The following is a 16,382-nucleotide window of genomic DNA, read 5'->3' on the forward strand; positions in this document are numbered from 1 at the left end:
TTTTGTATTCTTGCTAAAAATTTCAAGATAAAACTAAATTAATTTATTCTTCAAAAACTACCTTTTTTCGCAGCGCAAAAGTGCTTTCAGTCATTAATTTTAGGCAAATTGAACTAAGGACTTTGAGTTTTTAACACTTACGTTTTTATTCTCTTAAGCCAACAGAAGACAATGTTAGAGAAGAAAAAAAATAGTATACAAAACGAAACATACAATGTATTCTCGTCATGAGTTGGAAGCATTGCTTACTGGCTCACACAGAAGCTTATTAACCTTTTTATAAGTACATGTAGTATACAAAGACATGTTTTATAACGTTGCAGTCATGCTGAGTTAATCTTATGTATGAACTTGAAGTTTTTAGTAATGCTTAACGTTAACTGAGATTGCTTGGAAGCTATATTGGTTTTAGTTTTACATCTATGTGTTAGTAAGAAAAAAACTCAGCTTTACATGATAATTTGACTCTAACTAATTGTAGATTTTTAATTTAGTATTTTGAGAAAAACTTCTCGATTTAGTTAAAATTATATTTATTTAGTACATTGAACCACAAAAAGTGTTTTTAGAATTCTGTTGTTGAAAAACGGCCAAAAAATAAATTTCAAAATCTGCTGTTTGCTTAGCCAAATTTTAAACAAAACAAATCAAAAAAAAAGCTTTCAACTTTGCAATCTAACTAGTTTAAACTCATTCAAACGGAAGGTCGGGAAACAAAACGTATCCTATAAAAGTGAAAGTTAATGTAAAGATGAAAGTGTCTCTGTGTTGGAAAATTAAATTTACAGAGGAAATTTCACAGCAAATAACAATAGACTCGCAGCCAAGATTGAACGATAAGATAACAACTACAAAAGCGAGCATGTCACACTTCTTTCGTTTCAGTTACGTCGTATGCAGTTGCTGCACTTTTTATTTTCAATGTTTTTAGTCATGTTTTTCAATTAATTTTTTTTAATTATTTAACAACAAAGAAAAACAGGGTTTTTGTGTTACATTTTCGAAGTATCTACAAATTCCAAAACGTTAGGAGTTTTTGAACATGTTTTTTGACAAGCAACATAGTTTCAAGTTAAAAATATTTTTATGTGTTGAACTACTTGTAACAGCAATTATAAAAATATTTTCACGGATTAATGATAAATATACTTCTAAGTTGATACTTAAAGCTTACTTATGTAGCTTTGTTAAGTATTCAAAAGAAGTCACTTCAAATAGATAAGCTTGTTCATTTTCTCAGGATAAGTTTTTTTAAAAAAGTGTCAAGATGTCAGTTGATGGTGTCACAACAATAGCCACTTTTTTACAAGAAAACAACACTGACCCAGGAAATGGTGAGCAAGTTACTGCAAAAACTGTACTTGGTGCGTGTTTTGTAGTGAGTGTGGTGGTATTCGGAGTTGTGGGAAACGCAGTCATCATTGCAAGTGTAGTCAGGGACCACCGCTTGCACACAAGGGGAAATTTTCTTATAGCGTGAGTTTGTTACGTATACAATTTACTCAAAAATAAAAAAGTTCAATGTTGTGTTAGTAAATAAAATAAACTTCTCAAGCTTTTAGAATAAATACTAAGAAATCTTCTACCGTTATATTTTTGTTACATATGTACAAAATAAATACTTGACTAGTTTCAAAATATAATGTTTAATAGTAGCGTGTATGTAGATAACAAGATTTAAAGATTAAGTTTCGCATTAGATTATGCAGCACAGAACTTTCTAAAATATATTACTATGTCTATATAAGTTTGTTTTAAAACCTAGAAAAAATTTTAGTTTTGTATTTCTCTAAGTACAAATGAAGATTTTTCACCTTTTTTTATATACATTTTTGCCTTATATAAAGTTACAATCAAGCTTTAACTTTGATTAAAGACTACTACATATAAGTAATCAATAAAGTGAGGTAAAAAAAGTCTTAAATTTTCTTAAAATTCTTATAGTCGAAAATGTATACCATATGTTAAATATAAACTAGTTTTATGCTGAAAGTTAAAGTTTAATTACTGTGTAATTAATTTACTCAAATTCTCAAAATACAATGTGCATTTGTTTATTATCGAACGTAAAGCATTTACAACTTTTTAATATTACTAACACAAGATATTTTTAATCTTTAGAGCAATTGGTGTTTGAATTAACAGTTATGTTTACTCTACCTTTAAGAAATAATAGTTGTTTTCTTAAACCTGTTTTTTTATTTTCAATGGTTAAAAAACAGATTAAAACGGATAGAAAACAAGTATTTTAAAGCATTTTTGATAGCTTGTAATTTAAGTTTTTTGATATTTTAGCAAGTAAGCAAAACAAGTTAACCAATGTTTACTTTTAAAATATTAGTAAAATCTATTGAGTAAATTTAATAGTAGTCTTTACGTTTTGAACTTTTGCTACACTTGCTTAAACTACAAAAGCTAAAGATTCTGAAAATTATCAAACGTACAGAAGCTTTTTACCTTGTTTTGCTTGACAAAAAAATATTATGTTTGAAAGTACTAAAGTTTCTGGTATCACTTAAAACAGAGTAACACTCAATATTTTCCTGGTTTTAAATTTAAACGGAATAATTTAGAAACTCATACACAGGTTTCTAATTACATCAAATCACATAAAAACACTTATTTTCTAACTTACATTTAAAAGGTTATCATGTTGCGGTTTAAGTTGTTAAAAATTTAGTGTAAGATCAATAGCATATCACACTGACATTTGAAAGTATCAATTAGTAATTTTAATTTTATAGAAACTTAAATTATCATATCAGAATGATAAACTTGTCTAGTCTATTGCAGCATAGATTAAAAGCACTAGGCATAATTTATACATTACGGTTTTACAAAAGTAAAGGCTTAAAAGTATTGTTTTAGAAAGATTTTTTTTTCAATCTTTTTTAAATATATACCTTATAAACTTATATTTCTTTGTTTAAACTTACTTACTTCTAAACACTTTTTTACTGAGTTAATACTTACTTTGGCGTGTGTAATGTAAACTAATTTGTCTACCAATGATCAATAGGTGCCGTTTTTCGCTCTTTTAAAGAAAAACCATCAATATTTTATAGTTAAATATATTTAAAGCAATAGAATAAAAATAAATGATAATAGCACTTCGACTGAACTATGGAATAAGTAGTACTAATTAGTTAAGCGCAAGTAGGTTGAATCGTTTAGTAAGTTCTGGTGTCAAGCCTATTTGTACTTACAATCAAAGTTTTTGCCTTAATTTATAAAGACCAATAAAGTTAAGTTCAAGTTGCTTATCGAAATAACAAAGTGCCCAGCACCGTATTGAATGAAATTTTCATACGCCGAGCTTGATGTTTGTGTATTGATATCTGCATCATGTGTAACAAATGCAGATTCCACCACAAACCATAAACAAACAAGCGGCGTAGGGCCGAGCTTGCAATCGATAGCAGCGTGGCTGGGGGTAGTAAATTGCGCGGGGGAAAATTAGCTTCTAACTCGCGGCCTCTAACGCGTTTACGTCTTGCACAAGTTGACAAAATCGATTCGATTGAATTGGAGTGGTGACGGACTCGTGCCAGAAATTTATATTTGCATTGTACTCTGATACTTGAGCGTTAAATCAATGTGCACTGTCCAGAGTTACTTTTCTTCGGAAAAGTTGGCAAATAGCTAGTGCTGATTTGTAGCGTAGAAAGCTTATTTCTTTTAGATTTTAAACTGCTGCTATCCCTGTTTTTTGATTGTTCGAACGAATTTAATGTTTATTTTATATTAAAATAATTTGTTCCAAGAAATATATTGCAGACTCTGCCAACAAAACTCACCTTTTTTAAAGGATTTTGTTAAATAACAGTTAAAAACTAGCTATTTAGGGTGTAGTACTATAATTTTCTATATTGAAAATAGAAAAAAAAGGTTCTAAAATTAGTTTTTATGCTAAATTATTTATATACGAATAACCTTTAAAAATATACAAAGTTTTTGTATTCTAATGTATGACGTAAAAAGTAAAAATTTATTAGTATTTATTTGAAAACAAAACAAGTCATGTAAAAAAGGTAATATCATAAAAGTTAAATATAAGAAACTGTAAACTTGTTTGACTTAATTTACAATTCTTGACTGTAACTCTAAAAAAAGTTTTATTTATTTCTTATATCATTTATATGTATAAATATTTTTTATATAACTTATAATATAAACGTTATGTAAACTATATGAGTTGATAGGATTATTATTTATGTTTTGTACGTTAGAGTTTTATTAACTCATAAATAATAAGTTATCGTTAATACTTATTTATACCTTCACTTATGAAATATCTCAAAACTTTTGGTGACTTGGTCAAAAGTAACAATTGCTTTATTTAAAATATTAACGTCTAATATTGTAATTCTTTTTTGTATATAATTAAGTAACTTTATTTTTAATATAAGTTTTATAGACGGTTAAACCTAAATATAAACTAAAGCATTTTGAAAGTCTAATTAATTATAAAGTTACATTATTTTTCTATAGTTTACACCAGTGGCGACGCGTGGTATTTTGTTAGTGTGGAAAAAATCTAAAGTATTTAAAAACTTCTTAATTTAATACTCTAAAACTAACTTAGTTAGGTAAAAACACTACAATAAAAACAACTCGTTTATAAACATAAGTGTTTTTTTTTTTTGAATAAAAATTAATAGTTTCATAAAACAAGTTTAAGCTTTTTATACTTATTTTATACTCGAACACTCCAACATTCGCTACGCCCCTGGTATGCGCGTAACAGATAGCAAACGTTATTTGATGATCATTTAGCTTTATCGTAATAAAAAGATATCAAAGATTGTATGAGTAATTTCTGAAAATTAAATTGTATTTATGTTTATAATAAAAAAAAATAGTGCAATAATTAAACTTTCATTCGTTAGGAAAAGCTTGTAGAGTAAGATTAAAAATAAAAATCAATAAATCTAAATCCAAAAATTATTGCTAAAATTTTTGATTACCATTTCTTTTAAAAAATGTTTTCGTTTTTTTCTCTTTTACTAAAGCTGAATAAGAAATAACGGAAACTTCCCACTGTGACTTATGACGCAATAGTATAAAGGATTAAGTGGAACAAGTCTGGAAAAATTAACTACTCGAATGATCATTTTTGAGCTTTCATTGCATTTTCTGTCCCTAACTGAAAATACAACAGATCTGAAATAAATAAAATTTCAATCAAGTTAATGCTCCGATTCTATCTTGTCAAAATGATAGTTTAGTACTAAATTTGTTACCCTTTAATTTTCGTAATAATTACTATTAATGTCGTGCGTCTGTCTACGCCTCACTACTGCTTGAATTTAAATCTTTTGAAGCATGGATAAGCTAAAGTAATTAGAGGTTAGTATTGACATTGGTTTTAAATTAAAACAAACATTAATTATTATTTTAGTTGCTAAGTATTTAAACTATTTAACCTTAGTTTCTTGATACTTCTTTGTTTTACTCACATAAATATTTTGTTCTAATTAAAGTAATTTACTTTTTATTTACTCACATTTACCTAGTTGTTATCTAACTTTAAAATATATTTTGAGACATATTATTTTATCATGTATCAAGACTTATTAAACACTTACGTACACTTTAAGCTATTTAAAAATGATTAGATAATAATAATACCAAAGGATAGATTACCTAAAACGATATTTAGTTTGGGTTTTTTATTGCAAATTCAAATAGTTTTTCGTTCAACAATTTATACACAATCTTGCATACTTTTAGCTTAATTGATTTTAAAGTATTATGTGTAACACTAATATACCTAAATTGAAAAAAACCTTCAAATCGTAAAGCGTTTGTTAGAATTCTTTAAAAAAATTCTAAAACTTCAATTCTATGTAATATTTTAACGGTTTATTGCCCAGGTAGCTGCTTATATTTTTTTTATAAAACTCTTGTAATTAAAAATGATATACGATTAGTAAAGTTAAACACTTTATATAATGCATTTGTCAATTAGTAGATATAAATTGCAGTTAAACTTATAAGATAACAAAAAAATGTAAATTTTTTATATAGCATAAGCACTACGTAATTTTATAAAGTTTCACCCGTTAATAAAATCATAAATTCGCTCAGAAAAACTATTTGGAGTGTAAGTTTTAGAATTTTATTACCTTTGTTTATTTTATTTATTAGGTAGTTAAATATATACATTTTAAAAATAAATTTACGATATAGTATTCCTTAGAGATTTACAACCGCTAATTAGTTATGATTTATTAACATTATTAAGTCCAGTTCTGTTAATAAACTTCAGTTACATCAAGTCGTTAAACTTCTTATTAAATAAGTGCGTTTTCATAACTTTTATATCTTTAAAAGTTTATATAATGTTTAAATTTTGATAATTATTTAAACTGTCATCTTATAATCTGTAGTTTCATATTTTCTGTTTAATTTTCTTTAAGTCTTTACAAGTTAAGAAAAATACATTTAAAAAACAAGTTTTTTATCATGATTAAAGCTTACTTATAAAATAAACAACGTAAATTTTAATAACCATTTTCAAAAACTGTCTAAATTTTATAAACAAAACTTTCTTTTATTCATATAAATATTATCAATCTTACATATTGACACAGAATGCAACTTTATACCGTTGAATCTAAATGATAAAACTACAAAAAAAGTTTTTTTTTAATTATAAACATCCTTTACAAAAATAATGAAATTAGTACACATGTTAAGATTAAAAAAGTTCTCATTAAACCCGAAACAATTTACAAAACTTAAAAGTAAAATTATTCTTTTTTTTAATATGAATATAGTTAGTTTTTTCGTAACATTATACTTAGCCACATGATTTAAATTAATCTTTTTTTAATAAATTTGCTTAGTACGATTCAAAAAAAAACTTAAATCATTTATAAGTTGACAATATAAAATTTATGATTGTTTTTATTTAAGAGGTACTGTTTTTAACAGTTATATTTTTTATACTTAATGGTAATTTATACTGTATAACATATTATTTTTACAACACTGTCAATCACACAAGAAATTCAAGCTTGAGAAGAGAGTTAGTGAACTTTTACAATATTCTCTAGATTAAGCTTGCACTGAAGTAGTGCAAAATAGCTTGAGTAAAAATATAAATAAATAATTTATACTCAATTTTATTATGCTGTAAGCAGTTAAAAATAAATTGTATTATCTAGTAACATATAACTAATGCTAAAAAGTTTAACTACCACTTTTAAACTTAAAAATAGAAAAAAAAGAGTAAAAGCTTGAAAAATTGAAAATAAATTAGAAATGTTTTCAAACAAATCTTAATATTTTTTATTTATTTATTTATTCTGAAAAATTACAACCTTATTAGAAAAAAAAATTACATCAAATATAAGTGTAATTTTACTTTTGGTATATTTTAATGGTTTAAGTAGCACAATTTTGAAAAATTATTTTTATGATTAGTATACTAACTCTCATACTCTTTAAATTAATCATTAAAAATAAAATAACCATACCTTAAACTTATAAAAGCCTTAGTAACTTAAGCTTTTTTTTTTTTTGAAATTTCAAAAAAGTCTTTTTTATTGAAAACACACTTAAACCATACTTAAAGAACTTAGTTTTAAAAGCATTTATTTTTCAAAGCTTTTTTGGATTGTTTTTATAATCATTGTTTGCAACGGAGTAAATATTGATTTAAAATAGTAATGAAGCGAAACGATAAATAACATTATATGCCTAACGGGAATTAAAACATTTGATGCGTTCCCGAATTCGAACTGAAATTTTTATGCTTACTTAATTAGAAGCGGAAAAACGCTCGTACGGAGGTAAGTTTATTAGTAAACACGAAAGAAAACTAACAAAGTTGAGCTACACTTTGAAAGTTTCCAACTTGGTTTTTGTTTTAATTTTTAATTTTATTTTGCAGCACCATGCTAAATGCTGGTTCGTGCGTAAAATTTTTACTTTGTTTTAAATAACCTTGCACGAAAATCACGAGCAATTTTATTAGATTTAACATTTGGACCAGCTTTTTAGGTTAACATGTTTAGTTGCAGTTGAAAAAACTCAACACTTTTAAGACTAAATAATAATTAACAAAAAAATATTAGTATCAAAACGATAATATAAAAAATAACAGTTTATTTTCCAACAAAGTATAGAACTGAATGCTAATTTACAGGTCACTTGCGCTGACAGACCTTCTCGTGTCACTTCTAGTCAGCCCGTTTTTCGCGTGGATAAGTTTCCACTTTGCCGACTGGCACATTCTGCTGGCGGACGCAGGTCAGGACCCTGAGATGACTTGCAAGATTTTCGTGTCGATAGATGTCGCCTGTTGCACTGCTTCGATTCTGCACCTGTGCGCCATTGCTCACGACAGGTGCTTGTTTAAGAAAAACTTAAAATCTTAAATCAGCTCTTGTATTGAATATACGAACTAAAACTAGTTTTACTTAAAAACTATTTTATTTTAACTTTTAAGTAATTAAAACATACAAAAGGCATTATGTTTAGTAACAAATTTAGTTTACTTGTTAGTCAGTTTAGTTTCAATTAGTAAGCTTTTTCAAACTCTATATATAATATAACTTTGTTTTAGTAAAGAGCTTAAAAATTACTTTTAAAGTTATATATGTATATTTTATATACGAGCAATATGTATCTTAACTTCAACATACTTTCAATTTATATCGTGTTATAATAAAGGAATTATCATATAACTTTTAAGAACTACAAAGAAATTATTTAGATTTTATTCTTGTTGGCTACATAAAAGAAAGCTTTAAACTTACATCTTTCATATTTTTAAATAGTTACAAGGTTTTTCTCTTTTTTATTAATAAACCTTCACAAAGCTTAATTAGAAGAAAAACCAAAAGTAAGAGTTTTTTAGTGGATATTTTTTGAATTTTTAGTATATGTATTTTAAGTTAGAGTAGAAAAATTTAACAAAATTCAATTGTTCTTTAATTTTTAACTAGAGTAACTTTTTACTTGAATGTCAGTATAAAAAAGCCAAACTATTTCTGCAAGCAATGATAAATTTATCTAAGAATAAATAAAACAGCTTAAGTAATTTATAACATCCGAACTGTTTAAAGCAACATTTTAGAAAATATTTTATTACACTAAAACGGTTGTTTTTAATAATTAAATGAATTTAACAAAAAATAATGTAAAACAAAAAATGGAAAGCTTAAATTCATTGAATTAGTTTTATTTATAGCTGTCAGTATTTATTGTTTAATTTATTATCTTAAACGCTACGTAGGTATTTCTATAAAAAAATAAGTCGTAAAAAATAACTTAATGCTGATGGGACTTTTTGTAAAAAATATTTATAAACAGTAGTCAGTAAACTAATTTAAAATATATAAACATACTGATTTTTAAAATTACATACGATCAGTATTGTACAGCTTATGTTACAGTAATTATTTAAAAACTTACTTATTTGAAACACACTTTAAAAATATTTACACAACTAAAAAGTAAATTAAAGTTTAAAAGAGACTTTTTATTTACTTTATTTTACGCCTGAGTTTAAATATATTTGTTTGTTATAGTTTTCTGAAATGTTATTTTTTTTTATTTTAGCCTTTTATTTAATATAAAAGTGTAAGTATTTTCTAGTTAAAAAAACTTAATGACTGTGAAGTATTTAAACTCAAAAGCCTGAACTTTAAAAAATTTACAAGATGGTTTTTGAAGTAGACTTTTATGATTTGGCGAAAGACTACAAGTGAAAAGCATTCTAATTAAAATAAAAAAGGTGTGTTAATAATGGTGTCATTTGTCTGCCGCAAAGTTCAAGCAGTTCTTTTTAAGAATAAAAACTACGCATTTAAAAATTAAGGTATGACGTTAAATTCCTGATAATACTTGATACCAGTAATTGGTATGCTAATTTATGTGAATCTATTTAGATGTGCATGTTTTTAATGTCCTAGTTTAGGCGGCATATTTTATTTAAAAAAAGTTTCTTATTCTTGTTACGTATTTGCTTTATTTTTATAGGTTAAAACATTTTTTATCACAAGTAATCGGAATTACAAATGATTTTTTGAAAAAACCTTCTAGTTAACAAAGTTTTTTGAATTTAGTAGTTTTTATTGCTACTTTTTATTATTATTTTTTTGAAAATAATACCATAAATATTTGACGGGTATGGTACATTACTTAGTATTCTTTACGCATTTGTTAATTAAAAAACTTTATCTTTAGTAAACAAAATTTATTTCCATTCTGATTATAAAATCTTTAAGTTTTTCGACGTTTTGCAGAATATTTTTATAAGTTTTTGCATATATGGCAGTGATTTTCGCTAATTTTTTAGCTTTTCTTTGTTTTAACTATAAAGTACTAACTATGCAACAAAACGTTTATATATTATTTATATTACAAATTACGAGATGATGAGTAGAATAAAAGTTTATTTTTACAAGTTTTAAAGTAATAAATTTACATCTACAAAATATTATTTAATATTATTTCAAATATCATTTTAAGTTTAAATATAAAGTATTTGTTAAAACAAGTTACAAAATAAATTGTTGTAAAACAGCAAGTATAATACTTCACAATAACATCCGCATATATATATAACAGTTTTGGCAGCAAAAAGTTTTAGTATTCACATTTGACAGTTAAAAGCAACTATTTTTAAACTTTAAATATTTTGAAACATCAAAAAGACATTTAATTAAAAAAAAAAAAAGGTTTTTGTGACCGTATTTAAGTGTTCATAAGTTTTTTTTTTTTCCAAGCTTACTTTGAAACTATTTTTTTGATTTTTTTATATTCAAAAGTTAAAATGATTATTCAAATTTATCGTAATACTATAATTCTTAAGTATCCTTCGACTCAATTATAAATAATTTAATAAATTGCATCATAGATTTCCATTTAAGCATAACCTTTTAAGACCCTTATAAAAACATAAATCACCGATATAAAGCAATAAAATATAAAAACACTTTGAAATATTAATGTTTCACAAATTAAATTCGAACTTAAGAAATTATCAGCTACTACATCCAATAATAAGTTTTACAGAGAAAATAATAAATTTTAAATCAAATAAAGTTGCTAATATGTTAAAAACTTTTTTTTGTAAAACTTCAGATACAGAGCAGTGACTGACCTTCACTATCGTGCCAAATGTTCTTTTAAACGATTGCGCCTTTGCGTTCTGCTAATTTGGTTGTTAGCAATTTTCCTATCTATCATACCATTCATAATGGACAGGGTCATACAAAAGTACGGGCTTCAGAGTTCTGCGCCAAACAACAGTACAGCAACAGTTGCGTTTAAATGAATTGTTTTTTTAAACTTATTGAAACAAATTTATGTTTTATTTTAAAAAACGTATAAGCTAAATAATGAAAAACAGTTTTAAAAGAAATATAAGTACATATTTTTGACGTTTTTTTTCTCATGTTTTTAATTAGTCAAAATCGATTACTCTTTTTTTGTATAAGTATTTACTAAAAATATGATTTTTACATTTCAAATTTTTTTATCTTTAGGACTTAAAGCTTTTTTAATTTTCTGATGAGTTGGAAAATTTGAGTTTCTATTAATCATAATTTTGTATTTTTTCAGTAATTTAAATTTTTGAGCTTAAAATGTCAACAAGAGACTAATCTTAAAGTATTAGTTTTCACAAAAGCAAAGAAAATCAATGCAAACCTATTAGTAAAATGGTAATAGTAGTATGCAGGGTAATTAGAAAAAAAAAGTACTCAAAAGAACAAGTTTGTCTTATATAATTAAAGCTTGAAAAGAAGTTTTTCTTCTTTTATTTGCATATAAAGCTTTAAGTTTTTTCAGGTGGCTCGAAATACGACAGACAATGAAGATTTGTGTATGGTAAATAAAGACAAAGTTAGTTATTGAGTTGTAATTTATTAAATCTTTACTTGTTGCTGATAAACATATAAATTTTAAAACTAAAACTAATAAAGCAAAATCAAAATTCTCAATCAAAATCAAATGTTTTTAAGGTTATTAGTTTACTTTACAAATTTTAAAATCTGTAAGTTAAAAATTATCAAAAGTCAGTCAATAGTTTATTAAGATTTCGTAATTTACTTTTATTGTAAATCCATAAAGTTACAAAATTAAGTTGAAGAAGACTTTTTAAGAAAGTTTCCTATATACAAAACTGTGTATATCGATTTTAAATTATGGTTTTGTTTGTTTACTATGTATGTACCAATATTTCCAATAATCGTAATATAAGTTTTAAAGTACACTTTAAACTTTAATGTTTTAGGTTATATTTAAGATTTTTATTTATGTAAAAATATATTTTTGATTTTTTAACTGTTACCTTTTTTTTATTAACAAAAATTAACGTTTTCTTGACTTTTATTGATAAACAAAATAAAAGTTTTGAAAATTTAGTGCATTAAAAATTTTTACCAACCAATTTTTTTTTTTTTTAATTAAAAATTAAAATTTCTTTTCATTGTAAAACATCGGCTCACGTAAATGGTTTTAAATAGTACTGCTTTGCTATTTATAAAAATTGATCACACTTGTATGATATTGACCACAATTATAAAAAGAAAAGAAAAGTAAAAATGATAAACTTAAATTTGGGTAGCTGTCAAATTTGCACGTGCGTACAAAATTGCACGAGGGGACAAAATTGCACGAGTGCACAAAATTGCACGAAGACTTTTTTGCACGAGGGGATAAAGTTGCACGAAGACACTTTTGCACGAAGGGTCACTTTTGTACAAAGATACTTTTGCACGAGCAGACAATTTTGCACGGAGACATTTTTGCACGGGTTGTATTTTTTTTATTTTTTTTAGTAGTTTTTATTAGTTATTTTTTTACTATCACTGTTACCCCTAATCCTTACCCTCGATCGGTAGCTTTTTTTTATATAAATTTTTATTAATTATTTTAATTTTTATTTTTACTATCACTATTACCCCTAACCCTTATCCTCGGTCTTATCTTTTTTTTTCTGTTTTTTTTTATTATATATTTTTTTTACTCTCGTGCAAAAATGTAACTCGTGCAAAATTGAACCTTAGTGCAAAATTGCCTTCGTGTAATTTTGACCCGTTCCCCTTAAATTAAGCTATAAAGGACATGTAAAATCATACTTGGAACCAACAAATATATAAAGCAAATTTTTTTTGTATTTTATACTAAAGTTATTATTAAATTTAATCTAATACTTGACTTGGTATTTTTAACTTTCTACTCATAAATAGTCAATTCAAGAAGTAATGGAATTATATATACCACAACATCTTAAATTTAGCTAGTTATAAATATGACGAAGGTCTGCTAAAAATCTTATAACAAAAATATAATGTTTTAGCCGACTGTTCAACCAAATTATTGCATCTAAAGTGGACAAGCAGTTCATAAACCCGATAAATACTTATTTTTATCGCAACAACTATTTCGAAAAAATAATCACCAACCTGCACTAGCAATTATAATAATATACTCAATTAACATAACACTAAAAATTTTAGCTAAAAATAATATCAAAATAAAAATTAAATCATACAAATAGCGCAACTAACCGTGTCCATTTAGTAGTCAAAACATATCTCATTTCACTCTCAAGAGCAACTACATTATCAAATATAGAAACTCTAACATTTTTATCAGTTTACATAAAGCACTAGTTAATTATTCTAGTTTATACTGCCTTGTTTGTTCTACATTATAATCCTATTAACACTAAATATGATATTGCTTCAACAAAAACTTCTTGAAAGACTTACTTTTATGAGAATATTTTGTTAATTTTTTTTAGATAAAAACTTTTTTTTAATTGCAGATATATAGAGTTATTGCAACAACCATGGCGTTTTACGCGCCTTTAATTTTCATTGTCGTCATTTATGCCAGAGTCGCAACCATAGCTTGGTCGAGAATCCACACAAATGTTGCGTCTCCTTCCTCGAGTGTGAGAGACAAAAACGGTGATAAAACAAATGTTCGTTCAAAACGAATGTGTGTTCTTATTAATAGGTGATTTTTTTTCTGTAATATATTGGCATTATATGATAAATTATATTTTTTAAACTCCTTTTCACTAAAAATAATTTAAATTATTTTATTTATGACTAATATATGAAAATTTTAATTTTTCAAGCAGGTTTGTAGATAAATTGGTTTAATTTATGCTATTTAAAATCTATAGCACGATTAAAACTTGCAAGTATACTAAAATGTCAACAAAGTAGTCTCTAATAATTTTAAGGGTTATAGTTACAAAAAAAAATTACAGACGTTCACTGAGGTTTTTATCGCTAAAGTCACTGTGCTTTGGGAAATGCTACAAACAAGACAAAAGCAATTTACAATGCTGCGTGGAAAACACGTCTTCGGAGAGCACTTCCTCCATGCTCCACCGCCAACACAAAGAAAGCATTCGTCAGCAAATAAAGCTGCACAACAAAAACTTGAGCGTCAAAGACAACTTTGAAGGGGGCAGGACAAAAAGTCACGGGGACACCGGAAATGGTCGCGACAAAAACTGTGTGACGATCCAAGACGCCAGAGAGTCGCCGGAAGGACAGTCGCTGAACATGATGAGGCTGAACGAGGACATCATCGAGGCAGCCAAAACTGCCTGCGCCCACGCCACGGGCCGCGACGTCAGCGGCACCAGCTCGCGGTCGCGGATCATGATGAGGCGGGAAAAAAAAGTGAGTCGGAGAAAAAAACAAAAAAAGGTTTTTGGTCGGTGTGCGCGTGTAGAGGACATGCGTATGTTTGAAAGCACAAAGCACGAAAACACTTTGAGTTGTAGCAAAAATAATATTTAATGTCAATTTTAAGAAGATAAAACAAATAAAGTAAAATAAAATAACCCTAGAAAGTTTTATTCCTGATGAAAAAATTACACAATCTGTAATAAAATGATTTAAAGTTGTTTCACGTGCACTTTAATGTTGTGTTTTTTAAATATTTAATTGTACACCTTATTAAAAAACTAAACTCATAAGCTAAACTCACAGCGTCACTATTTATACATCTTGTTTAAAAAATAAGTTAAAGCCTTATGTTGTATGTAGTTACTCCAAAATATTAACAAATTTACAATTTTTATTTGATAAAAAGCTTTTGAATTATAAAATTTATCTTCTATTCACCTTTTTAATAAACTTTATATCAGTGAGTGTGCTTAAAGATGTAAGTTATATTAAAATCGCTTTTATCATAAGTATAAAGTTCTATCTATAAAACTTTAAAGAGACATCAGTTTTTTTTATCATAATATATCCTAGTGACGACATGTACCAAATTTAAAGTTTAAACTAAACAATACATCTAAACTTTAAAATATATTTTTGTACGATTTTGTTTAACAATTATCAATAGTATATTTTTTGAAGCTAATATCTAAAATACTTTTAATTAAAAAGTTTTAAAGGTATATTTAATTTAACTTTGTAATCGTTTTTAAAGTTTGTTTATGAAACTTATTTAAGTGATACTAATCTATTTTATTTTTTTATTCAAAGCTCTATAACACTTAAAAATATTTTGTAGAAAAATTAACTTTTTAATATTATATTTTCTATAGCTTATCAAGACAATGGGATTAATCATTGGGGCTTTTCTAATATGCTGGCTACCATTCTTTCTGAAAGAACTTATTGTCCCGTTCTGCGAAAAATGCTTTGTAACCCCCATGGCCGAGATATTCATCAACTGGCTGGGATACTTCAATTCAGCGCTCAATCCTTTCATTTACGCTTTCACCAACCAAGAAATTTCTCGTGCAATCCGCTCTACACTGAACAGAATGACTCCCAAATGCCTTTCGTAATATTAAATTTTATAGAACACTTTTGTTTCATCAAAGAAATTAAATTTATTTTCTAATGCTTATAAAACTCAATTTTCCAATATATTCTTTGAGCTGAATAAGTTTAAGTATGTACTTTAAAGATACTTTCTATAACAAAAGTAGTTATTGTATGACTCTAATTAAAAAAAGTAACTTAAATGACTTTATTAAACTTTCTATTTTACTAAGACTTGAAAATTTTGTTCTATATAAGATTTATTTTAAAATATAAATTTAATTTAAAAAAAAAATAATGTCATTTCACTTGCACATTATAACGTTTATTTATAATTAGTAAGTATGTATTTCTTGCTGAAGGGTTTTATTTTAGTTTTAGTTTTTTATAAAAAATAAGCCACACTCTATCTTTTTAGTAAACTGTTTCTTTTATATTGTGAAAACTAAATTTAGTTTTTGATGTGTTACGTTTTTAGAAGTACTGTGTTAACTTCTAATTTTTAGTATTTTGGTTCAAGCTAATATTTTTTTACTCAAATAAGTTAAATTTAAAATTGTACATTTGTAAAAATATTTTTTTAGAATTTTTTAAACATATATGTGCTTTTTG

General features: G+C 25.8%; 1 protein-coding gene across 1 annotated transcript; it reads left to right on the forward strand.

Annotated features, from left to right (window-relative positions):
• Nucleotides 1–1,252: 1,252 nt before the first annotated feature.
• On the forward strand, nt 1,253–16,382 carry LOC145834566 (5-hydroxytryptamine receptor 1F-like). Its single transcript, XM_082942021.1, has 7 exons — nt 1,253–1,476; nt 8,156–8,356; nt 11,101–11,278; nt 11,809–11,862; nt 13,793–13,986; nt 14,246–14,666; nt 15,548–16,382. The coding sequence occupies exons 1-7, from the start codon at nt 1,268–1,270 to the stop codon at nt 15,791–15,793; spliced, it is 1,503 nt and encodes a 500-aa protein (XP_082798147.1). The 5' UTR covers nt 1,253–1,267; the 3' UTR covers nt 15,794–16,382.

The sequence above is a fragment of the Thalia democratica genome, chromosome 4, assembly GCF_965202585.1.
Source record: "Thalia democratica chromosome 4, ktThaDemo2.hap1.1, whole genome shotgun sequence".
Lineage (NCBI taxonomy): Eukaryota > Metazoa > Chordata > Thaliacea > Salpida > Salpidae > Thalia > Thalia democratica.

What these genes read in the sequence shown, in the direction of transcription:
- LOC145834566 (XM_082942021.1), top strand. Translation starts at nt 1,268, where the DNA reads ATGTCAGTTGATGGTGTCACAACAATAGCCACTTTTTTACAAGAAAAC. An exon ending in TGCGCCATTGCTCACGACAG is followed by an intron (nt 8,357 to 11,100) that starts GTGCTTGTTTAA and finishes GTAAAACTTCAG; the next exon opens with ATACAGAGCAGTGACTGACC. An exon ending in CAAACAACAGTACAGCAACA is followed by an intron (nt 11,279 to 11,808) that starts GTTGCGTTTAAA and finishes AAGTTTTTTCAG; the next exon opens with GTGGCTCGAAATACGACAGA.